General features: G+C 38.4%; 1 protein-coding gene and 1 non-coding gene across 2 annotated transcripts; both read right to left on the bottom strand.

Moving 5' to 3' along the window:
* Positions 1-12,381: 12,381 nt before the first annotated feature.
* On the bottom strand, positions 12,382-13,665 carry LOC113696710 (zinc finger BED domain-containing protein RICESLEEPER 2-like). The gene has a single exon (XM_027216089.1). The coding sequence runs from the start codon at positions 13,663-13,665 to the stop codon at positions 12,382-12,384; it is 1,284 nt and encodes a 427-aa protein (XP_027071890.1).
* Positions 13,666-15,100: 1,435 nt separating this feature from the next.
* On the bottom strand, positions 15,101-15,231 carry LOC113697652 (small nucleolar RNA U19). The gene has a single exon (XR_003449937.1). It is a non-coding gene; the product is annotated as a small nucleolar RNA U19 (small nucleolar RNA).
* Positions 15,232-17,659: the final 2,428 nt, after the last annotated feature.

The raw sequence follows: 17,659 nt of genomic DNA on the forward strand, positions 1-17,659 counted from the left end.
TATAAGAGGTTAACGGACATCTAGTGAAAAGGAAGTGACGTGAGAGATCGGACGGGGGCTATGTTAACCAAGTGTGAAACGGCTTGTCGTGTTATCTTCTTGTTTTGTCTTTGTACTGCTACCGTGTGTATTTGGCTTGTGGCATGGTAATATCCACATGTATAGTACTTGTTGCATTTGATCTTGTCTATGATATGTTTCTTTGTGAACTTGGTGTGGTAAATTTTGCCGTTCTAGTCAATTTACTTCGTTACATACTAAATCATTTTGAAAAAAAAAAGAGAATGGAGGAGAGACGTAGTCGTGGACGTAGAGCTTGTCGTGGCCGTGGGGCTAGGCAAGCTCAAGAACCGAGAGAAGAAAGAGAAACAGTGGCCGAGCAAGAACATGGACCGAGGGTTGAGGCCGGAGATCAAATGGTGACGGCGATGCAACAAATGACAAATATCCTAGCACGACTGGTAGATCAACAAGGTCAAATGCCAGTGAATCAACCCCGGAATCCTGAGATAGGAGAGGATAGGGCTCTTGAGAGGTTTCAAAAGTTTCTACCTCCGAAATTTCAAGGAGGGCCTGATCCGGATATGGCTGAGCAGTGGTTGGAGGCAATGATTAATATCTTCGCGGCTTTGAATTACACGGAGCAAAGACAAGTAAATTTTGCTGTATTTAAATTCAAAGGACCAGCCCGCGCGTGGTGGAATGTAATTAAGGCCAAGTGGGAAAGAGAACAGACGGTATGGACATGGACGAACTTTGTAAGAGAATTTAACGAAAAGTATCTCTCACCTTTGGTCCAAGAAAGGAGAGGTGACGAATTTGTTGGGTTGCGTCAGGGAACCCTGAGTGTGGCCGAATATGAGACCAAATTTACTAGACTGTCTAAATTTGCTTCCGAATTGGTGGTTACAGAGCGAAGGAGAATAAGACGATTTATACAAGGACTAAATTTGGAAATCCAGGAGGCATTAGCGGCGGTTCAAGTTAATACGTTTACAGAGGCTCTTGAGAAGGCTCAAAGAATTGAGGATGTGAAAGCCCAAGTAAAAGCCCTTCAAACGCGGAAAAGAGATACATCCAGCAGCATACCTGAGAAATCCAGAGAAAAGATAATGCTCTCTAAAGTACAAAAAGTGAACCATTCACTTCGCCCACCTTGGACATTAAGAGCATTAGATGAAAGGTCTACGAAAGGAAGTCAGATCGGATCAAAGGACATTTCTCGAGAAGGTCAAACAGTAGCTCCTCGATTGGCTTGTGGATACTGTGGAAAGGCAAATCACACTGAGAATGATTGCTGGCGGAAAGAGGGAAAATGTTTGATTTGTGGGGATAGCAATCATCAACTTATCAATTGCCCAAAGAAACAGCCACGAGAGGGTAGTACTCAACAAGTGGAAGGAACCAAACCGAAACAAACTAATGAAAGAGGAAACCGAACAAAAGTATCAGCACAGGTTTATGCCGTAGATCAGCAACAAGTTCCGGGGTCCTCTGAGGCAACAGAAGGTAAAAATTTCGAGGATTGTTTAATTTGATTAATGCCAGTTGGAATTTCGAGGACGAAATTTTTTGAAGGAGGGGAGATTGTGACACCCCGAAAATTAGGAGGTTGTTTGTAAAGAAAATACTAAAGTGTATTTCTTTGGATTTGATTTAAAACCTTATTTTGTTTTAAAAGACTAGAAACCCTAAAAATAATTTTAATCAAAAACCCTAATTTACTTGTGACTAACCGGTTTTCTTAAATCACTCATATTTTAATTGAAACCCTAATTTTAATCACTGGAATTGTAAAATTCCTCACATTTTTCTTAAAAATGCCTTTTATTTAGAAATTATTCATTTATTATGGGCCTAATACCCAATCATTTCTCAATAAGTGCAAATGAACCTAGGAAGTAGGGTTTCAGTTTTCGTTTCCAAGTTGAGAGCGAATTAGGGTTTCACGTTTTCCCGTAGTATGATTATTCGGTACGGAGTGAGGATCAAATTTGATAGGTAAAAATGACTTTTGGATGAGGGAATACTATATGACTAGAAGTGATAATAATAAGTTAGTGATTATAAGTTAAAAACCCTAGTATACGCGATTTAAGAGAAATCGCGTCAAACCGACGTGTATCGATCACTACCGATAGAACCCACCACTTTCTTACCACCACATACCCTTGATATTTTTGCAAAATATCCCCCCCTCATACTCATCCATATGGCCAAAATTTGTGGCCAAAAATGCAAGGGAAAGAGATAGAAATTTGCATGGCTTTGGTGACACTTGCTCTTTGATTACTTTTTTTTTTCTTGTTCTTTTATCCTTCATTTCAGCTTATTTTCCTTCATTCTTTCTGTTTCTTTGGCCGAGCAAGGGAGAGAGAGAGAGCAAGAGAGAAAAACCATCAATCCATCTTGAATCCAACCATTTGAGTGCAACCAAGGAAAACTAAACCGATTATTCACTAGGTGGAAGTTTGGGAAGCTTGAGGAACCAAAAATTTCAAGGAGAGGTGAAGGTGCATCCTTGCAAGCTTGTATCTTCAGGTATAAAGGCTGATCAACCATTCTTTTTCCATTAATAATGATTAAGTTGAGTATTAATGTTAGTATTGTGCTTGTGAAGCTTGTTTCAAGTGATTGTGATGATTGGATTGATGATTTTGAGTTAGGGTTTCTTGTGGGTTAGGTGTTGTATGATGTACATATATGGTATATGATCTTGTGAAGGTGAAAGTAGTGGTAGTTTCAGGGTGAAAATATGAATTATAGCTTGAAATAACAAAAATTCCAGATTTCTGGAAAATTGTGGTTCAGTTCTGCCCGATTCTATTTCAGTATGTTAGAGGCCTAATTTCGCTTAGAACCAAACATGAAAGTGGTAGAGAAGGATGTTTTATGGTTGCCTACAAAATTTCAACCAAATCGGAGTAACTTAGCCTGTGAAAAGACCAAAATACCCTCACTGCCCTAGGATGCATCCAGTGATCCGTTTTAGACAGTTCATCCAATTGACCGTGTCTATTCACTATGATCTGTGCTGATTTAGCCATTTTCCAAAACATGAAAGTTTTATTACTTTGTCTTAGTTTTTCAACGCCTCCAAGAACGCCTTAAACGGACTTTGGTAGCTTGAGATATGGCCATTTGAAGACAGTATGGTTAACTGACCGGTTAGTTGGAATTTGGTTCTGTGATTGGGGAATTTGACTGGGTTACACTGGAATTTGGACTAAGTGGTCTTCATCAAAATTGTAGGCCTTTGTGTTAGCTTCGAAACAGTATAGGTTTCATCCCAATTTGATAAGCGTAGCTTCGGTTGTGACCGTTACGCAAAAACACGTCAAATCTGTCTTTTGTTAGATCTCATTTCCGCACATGTTGTTAACTTGATTTTGTACTCATATGACTTTGAGCCTATCGAATGGCTATTGTGATGAATTTATATTGTGTATAACTTTGGGATTTGCTGAGGAAAATAATGAAGCCATAAATGGCTGGAAAAATTAGGTAAACACAAAGGGCGTGCTGCCCAAATTTACGCTCGAGAACTAGAGAACTATACTTGCAACTTGAGTAAGGGTTAAGAGTGAATATCACTTGAACCATCTAGGATATTTGCATCTTCTTTTACCGAGGTATATAAGTAAGGACTTGGCCGAACTTATATCCTTGAGAAATAAAATAATGACTGCTCGGAGTACGTTTTCTGTGTCACTTCGACTTAAATGGAGATTTCAAAGTTTTACGATCAAGCATAAGTTTTACAAATATTTTACTCATAGCCTTTGGTTTAAATATACTCTTTTCACTTCCAAAACTATACTTATACTTTGTACTAGTAGTTATTCGGATTTTCTTTGGTTCACTTAAACTTTGGAGGGGTTTAAATGTAATATTTTCTCTTGGCTATTATTAGGGTTTCTTGGCGATTGAGAGTGTTATCCGGGAGGATACTTTGGACATTATTTTGCTTAAATAGGTGAGTGTTCTATATACGTTTTGTTTCTATGACTATGTAGATTGTTGTGACTATGTGATTATTTGTGAATATTTGATTAAATGTTAATTGTTTTCTATGATTTCTGAAATGAACTTTCGCTAGGTGAGTGTTCCTTGTTTGTTATATTTCATTGGCTATGTGGCTTGTTCTTGATTATATGATTTGTTATGAACGAATGATAACATGTTAAATGTTTTCAATGATTACTTCAAATGAGTTTTCTAGGCGAGTTTGTACTTTATCGCACTCGACCTAAATGAATGTGAAATTTTCAATGATTAAATGCTAGTTGCGCATGATGTAAGCCTTTTGGCTGAACTGGGCCCTGCCCTTCGTTACCGATCGACTCGAGCCAGAAGCGGACTCGGTCGGGCGATATGGTGACCCCGGGTGTGAACGTTTGGTATACTCGAGTATTACCTTGTTGTCGGGTGGAGTCCGGCCAACGTCCGGATGGGGGTGAAAAGCCTGGCCAACGTCCAGGTGGAGGTGAATGATAATTAACGAACGAACGTAAAAAACGCGGGGTTTTACTTACAAAAATGCATTTTTTAAATAATTGGAGGAATAAGGGAATGAAAGGGGAACGAACGAACGAATTGCTCCTTGTGAGCCTGTATCCTTTTAATGAATGTATTATTATTGCTTTATATTGGACATGTTTTTTTGATTATTTGTTATTACATGATTAATGTCCTTGTTTAATTACTTGTTTCTATGTATCGAACCTCACTGAGCTTTTAGCTCATTCCTTTAGTTTTGTTTTCCTTAACAGGGGACGGCGAGCAGGATGAGAGCTCTGTATAGACTAGCCTAGTCTAGTTCTTTGATTTTGTAATGGTTCTCGCCCTAGTGCTTGGCACGGGCTGGATGTGTGGTGAATTGAGAACCTTTGTATATTCGATGTTTGTACTCCCTTTTGAGATAGTGATGTACATAAGTTTTGCTTTAAGTTTTGGATCGTCGTTATATTTATTCTTGTGGGTTTATTCTGGTTTTGTTTGAGGGTTGAAGTGAACGACTGAGTCCCGGCGAGAGTTGGGCAGGCGGTCCGCCGAACCCTTTGGTTCGCCTTAGGGGGAGGTGGGGCTGTCACATACAATCTTCTCTTGCACGCTAGTTCAGTAGAAACAGTATGCTCTTGCAAGCGAATTCAGTAACAGCTTGTCTAGGATCCGTTGACACTCCATCAACCTTGAGAATATAGTAACAAATCTAGTAGAACACTACTTATATCCAATCTCTGTCCATTGTTTAAGCCCCTACCGGGTCCGAACTCCAAAGGTAACAATAGAGGTAATACTCGAATAGACCAAATCCATTGGAATAACAGTAAACAGTACCCATGGTTCGTCGATCTTCTCAACCAAGCCCTTGCTGGCTCAATTCGACCAACGAGCAAATGGGGTTTGGGATTTCAGGCAGTTATTTTCAAGTTATACACATGTATATCAGTTTACTTGTAAACAGGATAACAAGAACTCAGTCAAGTTAGGTCGAGTGCGATAAAGTACACACTCGCCTTTGAAATAACAAGTCATGATATCTAGCAATTTCAAGCAACAAGTCACACGAAGCATCTATCAAGCATATCACATAGTCCTAACATGCAGTTAGAACACCCATCAAATAAGTGGACAGTCTCGCCTCAGCTTTAGGGTTCCTTCTAACTCACCACCAACTCCTAAGACATGCCCAAGCTACAATTACTAGACCTTTCTACATTACTAACTTTTGTTCGAAAACTAATAACTATCTTAGTCAAACCAAGTGGAATATCACATAATTCTAGTTTAGAAGAGTTATCAAACAAATAGGTTGAGATATATATAGTTTTATAACCAAAGTCTTGAAAATAAGGTTGGAAACCATGCTCTCTTTCTCAGCTGCTTTTCACATAAATTTGTCACCAATACTTCAAATTTTCTCCAAAAGTCAGTGAATTTAAGTCATAGAGATCATTTTATGAGTAAAGCTCTTATAAGATAGAATAAATGGGTTTTGGTCAAATTTTGGTTAAATTTCTATCCTAGAGTTCAAAGTTAGACCCCAAAATCCAAGCACTGGTTTAAAATTACTCAAAACAGAATTTTCCATATAGCGTGATTCATGTTTTCCATTAAAATTCATTAGTTCTTCACTTAAATCCTCTTCAATTCAACATGTATTTTACTATCATACTTCCTAGGTTGTTCTAAGCTCGAAGTTTGGTCGAAGTTCCCAGAAAAGTTTAAAAAATAGTTTGAAATCGTCAACCGTTCCAATCGGTCAAAAATAGATTCAAATAACTGACCAGCTCAAGTTTCTTTCCCCAAAACTCAATGTTTCTTGCTCTAGTCAGAGTAAATGTGAAATACATGGTAAAATAGAGGAATATAGAGTATTCTTGACCAACATTTGCACAATTTTAATTCACAAAATTGAAATTAACTGGAAGAAAATACAACCACACTCTTGGATATAAATCAGCAATTTAGCCATGTTCCTTTCAAAAGTTTCATTCAATCTTTCAAATTATCAACCAAGATCCATCATGCAATTACATAAACAATGAAATGATGGCATGCAGCTTCAAAATCCAACAAAACTTTCCAAGAAATTGCAGTGTTAAAACAAAATTCTCAGCTCTACTCCATTGGCTCTCAAATATCAACATCAACAGAAATTTCAGCAAGGTTCCTTAAAAAATCAACATATATCTCACTTGGATTTTGTGACGGCCCCACCTCTCCCTCGGACGTACCCCAGGGTTCGGCGGGTCGCCTGCCCAACTCTTGCCAGGACTCACTCACTCACTTCAAATATAATAGATTATAACCTCAAGGGGAAAAGAAATACCAGTTTTCAAACTTGAAACATACATGTACATTCATTTCTGTTTCAAACATTCGTACAATCCCACATATATCAAAAGATGTGAGTTTCAGATACATTCACTCCTAATCGAGCACTAGTGCGAGTACAATCGCAAAATTCAAAAACTACTAGACTACGCTAGCCTGTACCAGTCTCACGCCTCGCTCGTACCCCCTGTAAGGAAAACAAATGACGTGGAATGAGCTAAAAGCCCAGTGAGGTTCCAAATAGCAAGTTGACTATTATTGAAAAGTACAAATATCACATAGCAAAATAGCGAGCATAACAAGTTCATGAAAGTGAACAATAACACTTCAAATAGGAAATGTCAAAATGAGCGAGTGAAAACTCTTTTTGTTTTCCAAAAGAACAATAACACTTCAAATAACAATCAATGTATACGGATACAGATGGCTCTCAGGAGCCAAATTTCCATTTCTTCACCAGAGCTTGATCAAGTATTAGTTGACACTCCGTCAACTTTCAAGTAAAGTAACTAGTCCAGTAGTACACCACTTAACTCCAATCTCCGTCCACCAACCAAACCCCTTACCGGGCCCGAACTCCACAATAAACATTGGTGGTAATACTCGAGTATACTGATTAGTCGAGAAGATAACACTCCACTCGACAACACTAGATACCCATGGTTCATTATCTAATCGACCACTAGATACTGATTGCCGGCTCGACTTGATTAACTAGCCAGTGGGGTTTGGGTCCCAAAGAAGTCGATGAGATATCATCTCTAATCGACTGAATCAAAATAAAAGTACAGAGACGGGAATGAGAGACACCTCCCACTCACATTGAGTGTGGTACATGCTACCGCTCAGCACGTACAAGTCAAGTACAAGTATATCAAGTCAATTGTAACAATAAACAAGTATATATCATATTAGGGCAAGTGCGATAAAGTACACTCTTGCCCGATCAAACAAATTACATATCATTAAATCACATTGGTCAAGTATTGAAAACAAGTGTCCAATTCAATCAGGCAGTTGGAAGCACTCATCAAAGGTCTAGTGCCTCTCAAAAGTCACGTTTGTGACGGCCCCACCTCCCCCTAAGGCGAACCAGAGGGTTCGGCGGGCCGCCTGCCCAGCTCTCGCCGGGACTCAGTCGTTCACTAAAGTCCACATGGTCCACAATTATACATCCAAGTCTCCAATAATTACATGTCACAAAAGCAGCGGAAACAATTCTCAACTATACATAAAATGATTCCAAATCAAAACTGTACAAAACATAGGCCATCCAATCACGTGCACAAGTACTATAAGTCCTTCCTTCGCCTTGAGCCCTGTGGAGGGGAATAAAATATTTTTGGGGTGAGCTAGAAGCTCAGCGAGTAACCAGCAAAATCATTAAGCAAATATATTTCACAATGTTGCATTTCGATGATTTCGATGATGTCATGATTCAGAGATCAAATGTCCGTTTAGTGCTCTCGTGAGCCAGTGAAATCATTGCACTAGAACACCCAACGCTCAAATAGATCATAACACACGAACAGAGAGAGGAAGCCCCTTTTTGAGCTCCAGATAACCATGAACATGAACCACAAACAGAGTGGAGACGTTGGTGTCCAGCACAAGACTTTCCCAGAACTCATTGAAGCCAAAATCATATCATGAATTCACATGCAAGCACGCATGAGATGCAATCGAATAAATAATGCAAGAAACATTTCACAAATAACTTTGGAAATAGTTTAGGGTCACTCACCTCCATGGCTCAGAAACCATCCATCATATTGCATTACTTCACTCAAGTCCAAGCCCTAACGCACAAACGCAAAGCAATCAAGCCCATTCAAAATTCGGACAGCATTTCCCCTAAATTTCTTTACTTTTCCAGCCATCAAGGCTTCATTATTTCCTCAGCCAGTCCCAAAGGTACACACACAACAACAAGTTCATCTAATAGTCATTCAGCAAGCTCCAAGTAGTACTAGTACAAGTCAAGCTAGGGAAAAGTTCGGAAATGAAAGTTAAGCTCAAAACCAGGAAAACAGTTTTGACGTCATTTTGCGGTAATGGAACCAAAGGTATTACGAGTATCGGATGGAGGTCCAAGACCCACCGTTTCGAAGCTAATAACCAGGGCTACAACAATGTAGAAGGTCACTCAGTCCAAATCCTAGCACAACTAGGTCAAATATGCAGAAAACCAACCCAGAACCGTAATTGCAGGTTCCCAAATCACACAATGCTGTAATTCATCCAACTCAGTCTACACAGGTCCAAATGCCGAAATTCAAAAGGCATATGATAGCTAAGACATCCAGCTACATTTCATCAGAAGACCTCAACACCCAAATCCAAAAAAATTCCAGTCAAAACAACCCATTTACAGGCTCAGTTCGGCCATCCTGAAACCCAGAACAGCAATAGTAAATACGACATATCTCATTCTACACTACTCCAAATGCCCTGAAATTTTACAGGCACCCTTAAAACATCAATATCTACAACTTTCATGTTTTGAGCCAAGGCCAATTCGGCGTCTATCTATGACCTAAAATTTCGGACAGAATGTAGCTTCAAGAACCCTAATTTTCCAGAATTTCTTCCAAACCCAAAATTGGTTGCAATTGTCCACTTTTTCCACCTTCTAGCTTCATTACATAACATTTCCAATCATCATACAAGGCCACAACATCATGATCACATTAAACCAGAAAATTCACCAATAAATTGTAAACTTCACCATTTCATCCAAAAACAAGAATTAAATCACAAAATTCAACACTTTAGCTTCCACTAAGCACAACTCAAGCTTCATTAAGTGTAGGGGAAAGTTCATATACCACTCACCTAGTAAACAAGAGTGGGAGAGTTGTAGGACACCTTAACTTTCCAAAAAAACTTCACACAACAACTCACAATCACTACTTGAAGAGGTTTTATGGAAGGAATTCAAGATTAAATGGTTAGTTTGTGAGATTGGACATGATTGGAGCAAGAAACTTGGAAGCTTTTCTTTCTTTTCTTGTAAGAGGAGGTTCGGCCAAGCTTGAAGGAAAAATGGAAGATATTTGATCAATTTTTTGTTTTATTTAGTAATTGGTAAAAGGTTGAATAGTAAGTCAAAACAAGATTTAATCATATGGTGACACATGTCCCTCTCATTAATTGCTTGCCTAACTTTTGGTCTCTCTTACACAAATATCTTAACACATTGTAAACTAATATCACTTAATACAAAATTCCAACAAGTTGTCAAAAATATAATGCATTTACCGCACTTGCGGGTCCCACGTCCAAAATACGCTTTTAATTTCTCAAAAACTAACCGATACTAGAAAAATCATTTGAAAACTATATTTGCTCATAAACTTGATCTGGGGAATTTTTCTAATCAAGAAAATGTAGAAAAGGCAGGCATTTAAAAAAAATAAACCCTAGAAAATTAGAAAATTTCCGGGTTCTCAAACTCATTTTTTTCGGGGCGTCACAACGTTCAGGTCCAACTCCTTGGTTGGAGTCCAAATCTACGATAAAATATCATTTACGAATGTAAAACTCTCAAGAGTTCGAAACATAGGAGTTTCGTTTCAAGAAAATCAAGTAAATGCAACTCGTTTAAGTAGTATTCAAGATACTTATCAAATTTCAAAAAATTCATGCTCGCTCGTTTAGTTATGATCAAGAAGTGGTTTCGACTTTAGAAGTTACACTTGGTATCAAAGACCGGGAAAATCGTATTTTGAAAGGGTCGCTACTTTCACTTTTCAAGGGTACGAGTAGGGGTGAAATCGAACCGAGTCGAGCTCGAGTAGTGGCGTACTCGAGCTCGAGCTCAACTCAGACCACCAGAGGTCGAGCTCGACGTGTCATTTGAGCTCGATATCAAGTCGAGTACTCGAGCTCGAATAATCTAAAGAATCTAGTCCCTGTATCTTAAATGCAATACTAGTAATTTGTACTAAACAATAAACTAAGTTGCACTAAACATTCGAATTAAAGTACATTAATATCAATTGAACAAGATTAATTGCAATGCAAAGAAACAAAACTTAGAAGCCAATTAAAGTCCTGGAGCCACATGGACAAGACTTAGAAGGGGAGACAGAGCAACATGCACGACAGGGGAGACAGTGAACTTCATTGCTTTAATTGGATGAGCATCAACTTCCTTTTCATTGGTCAAGGTTGCATTCTTGGTGATGGATTGATCCAAACCAACCATAGCAACTGTGTTACCACATCACATGGCACATCCTCAACTGTTTCCTGCTTCTTACCCATCCAAATAACTGTTCTTTGGACATTCTTAACATACAAGTCCTTTTTCTCTCCCGAAACATAGTTGGGACCCATGATTCTAACCTTCATGCCAATGACAATTTTTTCTAGAAAACACACGGCCAAAAGCAAAGAATCTACCTTTGTCAGATGCTGGAATCATCTTGGATACATAGAGCATAAGAAGTCCCTCAGGAAACACCTGTCCACCCCTGTCCATGTTGTTGAGATTTTAAGACTTAAGACAGGACGAATCCTTTCTCCCAGAGCCTGTCGAAGGACAGTTTCTGTTTGGACACACACACCCTCAATACAATCAACCACCACCAATGCACCATCAGTAATACGAAGGGCAGCAGTCACCTCAGATGAGAAATCAACATGCCCAGGGGAATCAATAAGATTAATAAGGATTCAAGATTCAAGAATTCTAGCTTCTAAAATTCAGAAATTCCGCAAAAGAGAAACCAATGAGAAACAAAAGGACCGGCAGATTAAAGAAACACCATATGCATGCAGAAACTAAGTGGCCATGATCCACATTAACATTTCAGCAATATACATAAGCAACAACCTGTTCTCAACCTCATCAGAATTTCATGAAAATACAAAAAGGAGTGCAACCAATTGAAAGGAACAATTTAGGGAAATTTTCTGGAGTCTAATGAGCATTTAGAAGCTCTTGTTTGTAATCTGGTAAATGAAACAGCTTGTTTGCTCCTTATGCATCTTCAAACTTTGGTGTACAATCTACAACACCTAGCCATACAAAAATGACAAATCAACCAACTTATGTACAATTTAAATTTAAAATTTGAACACAACTTATAGCAAATTAAGAATAGGAAAATGAGAATTCACAAAAAAGATGGACCTGATTTCCAGCAAGTTATTTGCTCCTTATGCAACTTCAAGCATTGGGCAGCTCATATTCTTTGAGAGCTTTCTGTGGCTGCATTTAGGTGGTGGAAATGTAAATAATGTAATACTTTAAAATCAATAAACAAACTAATAAATACTAATTTATCTCTGCAATAACAAATTCATATAGATATAACTTACTTTCAATTTCTTTTTGACCCCATGTAAATTTCTACACCAATCGCCTTCACACATTAACGTCTGGACTGTCTCCGGAGCAAGTGAAGCACGGTATGAATCAATCACCCTAGTTCCAGCACTAAAGGTGGCCTCAGATGCGACGGTAGTGATAGGAATGGCCAATACATCAGCTGCTAGCTGAGAGAGTACCGGGTATGCTGATCGGTTGATTTTTCACCAATCTAAACAGTTGAAATCTTTTGGATTTTGTCCAGTAGGTTGGCGAGGCTTGTCTAGGTAATCCACCAACTCGCTCTTATGGGGTTCATCGGATTCTAGTTCACCACAATACTCATCCAAATCATCCCAATAGTCAGCACTTGCTCGAGGTGGACACACTATTTCGGATGCAGGATTTAATGAACAACCTGTCCCTGCACTTCCACTTGTAGCCATAGCAACGTACTCGTCATAAAGTTCAAAGATGGCTTTTCGAACATATGTGATATTCTCTTGAGCTTCATATGCAGAATACATCTTAGGGAAGGCAAACTCTATTGCTCGCATTTTCTGTCTAGGATCCAAGATAGCTGCAATGGACATCAATAAATTGCACTCTTTCCAGTATTTGTCAAACTTGAGCTTCATTCTTGTAATCATACCCCAGACAAAATCATCTTCATCATCCACTCGTGCATCCAAGAGTTTCTTCACCTTTAGAATCTCAGGGAGGAATAGATTGCTAGTTGGATACTCACTCCCCGAAATTATGTGCGTGGCCATGTAGAACTTCTCTAAAATGGTGCAAACTTTCTCAATTTTCTCCCAATCCTCTGAAGATGGACAAGACTCATAAAGGGGCTCTCGAACTTGAAAACGAGGAAAAACCTCTTTATATTTTATAGCACAATTCAACATTTCATATGTTGAATTCCATCTCGTCCTACAATCATGGAGCATATTTTTCCCAGGAATTTGCAGGTGTTGAGCAATTTCTGTAAATAGCAATGCCCTACCATCAGACTTGTTCACAAAATCCACACTATCTCGAATATTTTCACAAATATCTACTGTCTCCTTCAAGCCATCTTGAACCATAAGGTTCAAGACATGGGCGCAACAACGAACATGAAACAATTTTCCTCCACCCAATAGCTTCTTGCATCTCCCGAAATCATCTTTCAACAATCTCATGGCCACATCATTGTTTGAGGCATTGTCCACAGAAATAGTGTGAATTTTTCCCTCAATTCCCCATTCCTTTGCACACTTGAAAACTGCATCCGAAATCTCAACTCCTCGACGTGGTGGTCGAATATGAACAAAATTTAACACCCTCTTCTGAAGCTTCCAATTTCCATCAATCCAATGTCCGGTCACCACCATGTATTCAATTTTTTGATTCTTTGATTTCCACATATCGGTGGTCAAGCTGACTTTCTGTACATGCCTCAGCAAGTTCTTCAACTTCTTTTTCTCTATCTCATACACTTGTGTACAATCTTTTTTAGCTGTCATGCGTGAGATCTTTTGCCACTCCGGCCACCCGCGTTTCATCATTAGGTTGAAACCCTCTTCCTCGAAAATTGTGAAAGGTGCTCGTACATTAAGATCCAATGTGCAGCAGCCTCTCTCATTGCTTCCATATCGAATTTGCCAGTGTGCAATAGTGGTATAGTTGGAAAACGCTCATCCGTTTGCTGAAAGTTTATCTTTGTTTGCTGCTCGGCCCTTCTAAGCTTGGCTTTTCTAACGGAACAGTTTTCTCGATGCCTCCACATGCTGCTAGTTTGTTTAGTTTTTCCCCTATTCAGTTTCTTGCTACAATGTTTACAAATGGCATAATATATGCCATTTTCTTTCAAATCGTCAAAGTCTTCCCATGCCTCAGATGTTTTATTCCTTTTAGGTACTCGGAATTTATCATCATCTTCAGCTATATCTCCTTGCTGCCTATTGGTGTCTTCGGTTCCCCCTTGTTGTGTTTCACCATCCTCTTGTGTGGGATCACAGTTGTCACGGCTTACAAATACTGGGCTGTCAACCATGACTGGTGTGGATGAATCGGTCCCAGACACACGTGGTATTGAAGAAACCTCGGGAGGACTAATAGACATGCCTTTAATAGAAAAACAAACAAATATTTGAGTTCCACTTCAAATATTTTCACACGGAGCATTAAATTCAAACCAAACAGACATTAGAAAAAATTGAAAATGACACAAGCACCCAAATCTTGAAAATAGCTCCCAAAAAACATTCATATCAGGGCTAAAGTTCATAACAAATTCAGATCTTATATAATATTTCAATGCTATAAAGTATAAAACAATTCATAATAAAGGTAAATAGAACATCAATCAAATGTGTATCGGTCTCAAAGAAATTACTCACAACAGAAAATAAAAGTTAATTTGAATGAGTGTTAACACTCAAAAGCGGAATAGATTGAATTCTAAAAGCACATTACTCAGAATTCTACAAACAAAAAAGAAGTCAAATTGAAAGAACTAAAATGTTAAATTTGACTGAGAGCTGCCAATTTTGTTTTTCAAAACTAACCTAGAGACTCAAAACAGTTTGAATAAAGAAAGACTACTAAGCCTGGAAAAGTTGAGTATGCATATCTGAATTCATCAATACTTGAGAAAAATGACATATAGAGGTAATTATGCTTCCCAATTTCATCATTCAGTTTTTAATTTACACCTTAAGTATGAATTGTAATGGTTAATGCACCCAAAATACATGTGAAGTTACTTCAAAAGCAGAACTTGAAGAACCAAGCTCTTTGGTAGAACAACGGTGTCGCAATCATTCAATCATACCACGCAGGGAAAGGCAACGCTGTCGCAATCATTCAATCAAAGATAGAAGCCGATACTATTGATATTTCTTGCAAATAAACATCACTATAGGAAAACAGAAGGAAAAAAAGGGGGGGAGCCATAAAGAATGTCTAAGGCTACTTGGAGGACACTTTACAGAGTGCAAAGAGTCCCCTCAAAAGGCCTTCAAAGACCCAAAATACCTTAAGATATTTTGAATCCACATTTCATTATATGCCTCTTAACTAAGCCAAATATGAAACTCCTAAATTGTTCATATGGCTACTCAAAGAGGCGCTGCACTCTAGTAACAAATATGACATCTACATGAAGCAAAGGGGAATAAACCCTGAATTGAAAAATGAGGCATTTCTGTCCATTTAAAAAGAAATTAATGTCAAAATGGGAAGTCCTCACCGTGAAAGAAAGATATCTACGAAAATGGTCATATCATAAGAAAGTTCGATTGAGCCATTTAGCTATAGCAAAATAAGCATCTTTCACACTTTTTGCCCATTTTGAGTACAAATACCCAAAAAGAAAATAACACAAGCTAATCAATTGACAATACCCAACTTTGATGCATATAACAGACAATTTCCATTATCTAAACCCTCAAAATCCATCTTTGTCTTAATTCTAGCTAAAATCAGTTTCTCTCCAAGCCTCCACCATTTACATTTATAATTAATCTTCCCTAAATAGTCTCATCTCAAGAGCATGGCAATAAAACATAAACAGGGAAAAAAAATTGAACGACAGTAAAACAAATTGTTATTCTTGATTTTGATGATCACAAAGCACTTTGAAATATTTATCTAATTCTCTTCAGATATAAGTGTTTTGCTTTTTAGAGAATCAGGTACAAAGTTGTCAAGAAAAGAAAATCAATCAAAAGAAGAAGCAAAAACAGGGCACTCATGTCGGACGTCCGAAAGGAAACTGTCGGACGTCCGAAAGGATGAAGAACATCAAGAAGGAAACTCCTTCGGACGCTCGTGAGGAAGCATCGGACGTCCGGGAGGATCGGACGCACTCTTCGGACGCATATCGATCGCGTTGGACGTCCGAAAAATTTCGTAAAGTTTTGATGACTCTCTGGACGACGTTCGGACGTAGATGTTTTCGAACGATAAAATCCCATCGGACGTCCGAATGACAACTTGGTGATTTTCGGACGATGGGATCGGACGATGATTAAGCTGTCGGACGTCCGACAGCCCCAACGGCTAGCTGACTCTTCATCTGCCTTCTATCCGTTGGAAGCATTAATGAAGCCCATTTTTTGTCCCCTTCAAATACAAACGATTCTGAACGAGAAAGTGACTTTTGCACACTTTGTTTACAAGATCTCAAGAGATATTTTAGCTAGAAAATAGTCTCCTAAGCAAGATTTGTTCTCCAAGTAGTGTGAAGTTCGTGTATGCACTTCTCTTGTATTTGAAATTTTCAATAGTGTAGCTTTCTTGAGGGTTATCTGAGTGATAGTAAAACCTCCTAACTTGACTAAGTGAGGCTTGGGGCAAGGAGGAAGTGATCCCTCCATTGTACATTGAGTTGATTATTTTTCATCAAAGAGAAGGTGCTCATCTTTGTGATTGGTCTTCAAGTTTAAGGAAAGCTTGGTAGACAATCGGTTTGATACTCTATCTTATTCCTTTTGTTTAATAAAATTCTCATTGCTTATATATACTCTTATTTCTGATCAACATTGCTCTCTTCTTTAAATTTACTTGGCTGATCACTACTAGAAAAGAAGGTAAATTTTTATTAAAGAAAAAGTGCATAAACTCAATAAAATATTTTTAATCAACCTAATTCACCCCCCTCTTAGGTTGTCTTTGGGCCTTACAATTGGTATCAGAGCTTGGTCTCCAAGAGATTAAGCTCAAACGGCTTGGAGTAAAGATGACAACAAATCATGCCATGTTTGTTGAGGGGCAATCTGTCACTAGGCCTCCCATGTTTACTGGTTCCAATTATGTTAGTTGGAAAGAAAGAATGATTATCTTTTTGCAATCCATTGATATTGAGCTATGGTTTATTGTGAATGAAGGACCGTACGATGTTAACGTTCTTGATGCAGATACAGGTTTGTTTCGGCCAAAAATAAGAGCTGAGTTGAATGCTCAAGATAGAACCAATCTCACATTGAATGCCAAAGCCGTGAATGTTCTTTATAATGCCTTAGACTCAAATGAATCAATTAGAGTAAAAGGATGTAAATCTGCCAAAGAAATGTGGGATAAGCTAAGAGAAATTCATGAGGGTAGTGATAATGTGAGAGAACAGAAAAAGTCTATCTTGGTCACAAAGTATGAATCATTTAAAATAGAACCTCTTGAGGATATTGACAAAATGTATTGCAGGTTCAATGACTTGATCAAAGATCTCGAGGTGTTGGGCAAAAAGTACACCTTGGGAGAGAAAAACAGGAAAATTCTCAATGCGTTGGGCAAAGAATGAGAAAGTAAAGTGACTGCAATAGAGGAGGCTAAGGATTTGAATTCTGTGCCTATTGAATCTCTCATTAACTCACTAACCTCCTATGAGTTGAAGTTGAAAACTAAAGTGCAGGAGGAAGAGGACGCGAGAGCAAAGAGAAACATAACTCTAAAGGCAGCTCAAGGTGAAGATGATCCAACTCTGTTGGATGATGAAGACTCGGATGGTGATGACAACGA

The sequence above is a fragment of the Coffea arabica genome, chromosome 6e (genome assembly GCF_036785885.1).
Source record: "Coffea arabica cultivar ET-39 chromosome 6e, Coffea Arabica ET-39 HiFi, whole genome shotgun sequence".
Lineage (NCBI taxonomy): Eukaryota > Viridiplantae > Streptophyta > Magnoliopsida > Gentianales > Rubiaceae > Coffea > Coffea arabica.